The sequence below is a fragment of the Nicotiana tomentosiformis genome, chromosome 12, assembly GCF_000390325.3.
Source record: "Nicotiana tomentosiformis chromosome 12, ASM39032v3, whole genome shotgun sequence".
NCBI classification, from domain to species: Eukaryota; Viridiplantae; Streptophyta; class Magnoliopsida; order Solanales; family Solanaceae; genus Nicotiana; species Nicotiana tomentosiformis.
This window is the reverse complement of record NC_090823.1, coordinates 119,972,303-119,973,722: the sequence shown is the minus strand read 5'-3', so window position 1 is coordinate 119,973,722 and position 1,420 is coordinate 119,972,303. Positions and strand designations below refer to the sequence as shown.

At 43.7% G+C, this 1,420-nt stretch overlaps 1 protein-coding gene across 1 annotated transcript; it reads right to left on the bottom strand.

Annotated features, from left to right (window-relative positions):
* Positions 1–558: 558 nt before the first annotated feature.
* Positions 559–1,134, bottom strand: LOC138903304 (uncharacterized). The gene has a single exon (XM_070191249.1). The coding sequence runs from the start codon at positions 1,132–1,134 to the stop codon at positions 559–561; it is 576 nt and encodes a 191-aa protein (XP_070047350.1).
* Positions 1,135–1,420: the final 286 nt, after the last annotated feature.

Genomic DNA, 1,420 nt, shown 5'->3' with positions numbered 1-1,420 from the left:
ACAAATACAATGACGAATGAATCAAGACATGGATGGAATACACTGTTCATCAGGTGCATAAATGTTGCTAGGGTGTTAGTCAACCCAAATGACATCATAAGAAACTCGTACTGACCATACCGAGTCCTGAAAGTAGTCTTCGGAATATCCCGATCCCGAATCTTTAGCTGATGATACCCTTAATGCAAATCAATCTTTAAGAACACTCTGACATCCTCTAGCTGATCAAATACGTCATCAATGCGTGACAATGGTTACATGTTCTTCATTGTAACCTTGTTCAACTGCCGATAATCAATACACATGCGCATAGAACCATCCTACAAACAAAACCAGTGCACCCCAAGGTGACACACTAGGTCGAATAAATCCTTTATCAAGCAATTATTGCAACTGCTCCTTTAACACCTTCAACTGCACTGGGGCCATACCATATAACGGGATAGAAATGGGCGGAGTGCCCGACAATAAGTCAATGCCAAAATTAATGTCCCTATCGGGTGGCATTCCCGGAAGATCTGCTAGAAATACATCTAAGAAGTCTCTCGCTACTGGAACTTACTCAACGGTAGGAGCATCAGCACTGGCATCTCTCACAAAGGCTATATATGCATCACATCCCTTCTCAACCATCCGCTGAACCTTCAGAAATAACACAACCCTACTAGGAATATAATCCAAAATACCCCTATGCTCTAACCGTGTTAAACCTGGCAAAGCCAATGTCACAGTCTTGCCGTGATAGTCTAGAATAGCATGATAGGGAGACAACCAGTCCATGCCCAAGATCACATCAAAGTCTACCATATTGTACAATAATAGATCAACTCTGGTCTCAAAACCACCAATAACAACTAAACATGACCGATACACACAGTCCACAATAATAAAATCTCCTATAGGAATGGACACATAAATATGAGAACTCAAAGAATTATGAGATATATCTAAATACGGAGCAAAGTAAGATGACACATATGAATAAGTGGATCCCGGATCTAATAAGGCTGATGCAGCTTTATGATAAACCAGAACCATACCTATAATGACTGCATCATGAAGCCTGTGTAGTCTGTGGAGTTGCACCCCTCCTGAGTCTGGGACAATCTCTAACCATATGAAAGGTATCACCATACTCGAAGTAAGCTCTCGGTGTGTGTGGCTGCTGAGACTGGCTCGGGCCTAGTCGGCTGGACTGACCGCTGAAGGCACCTCGTGCTGGAGGTGCACTAGAAAGTGGCTAAGCAAAGTGTGCAACATGAGACCTCAGAATAACCGGAGCACCACTAGAAGCTGGAAGTGCTGAGTGAACTGGAAAGCTCACAGAGCCTCTACTATGACGGGTTGTAGATGCAGCATGACCATCACTAAATACTCCAGTACCTCGAGGCCTTTTAGCCTTCCTATCCTCTCTCCCACG

What these genes read in the sequence shown, in the direction of transcription:
- LOC138903304 (XM_070191249.1), bottom strand. Translation starts at nt 1,134, where the DNA reads ATGGTGATACCTTTCATATGGTTAGAGATTGTCCCAGACTCAGGAGGG.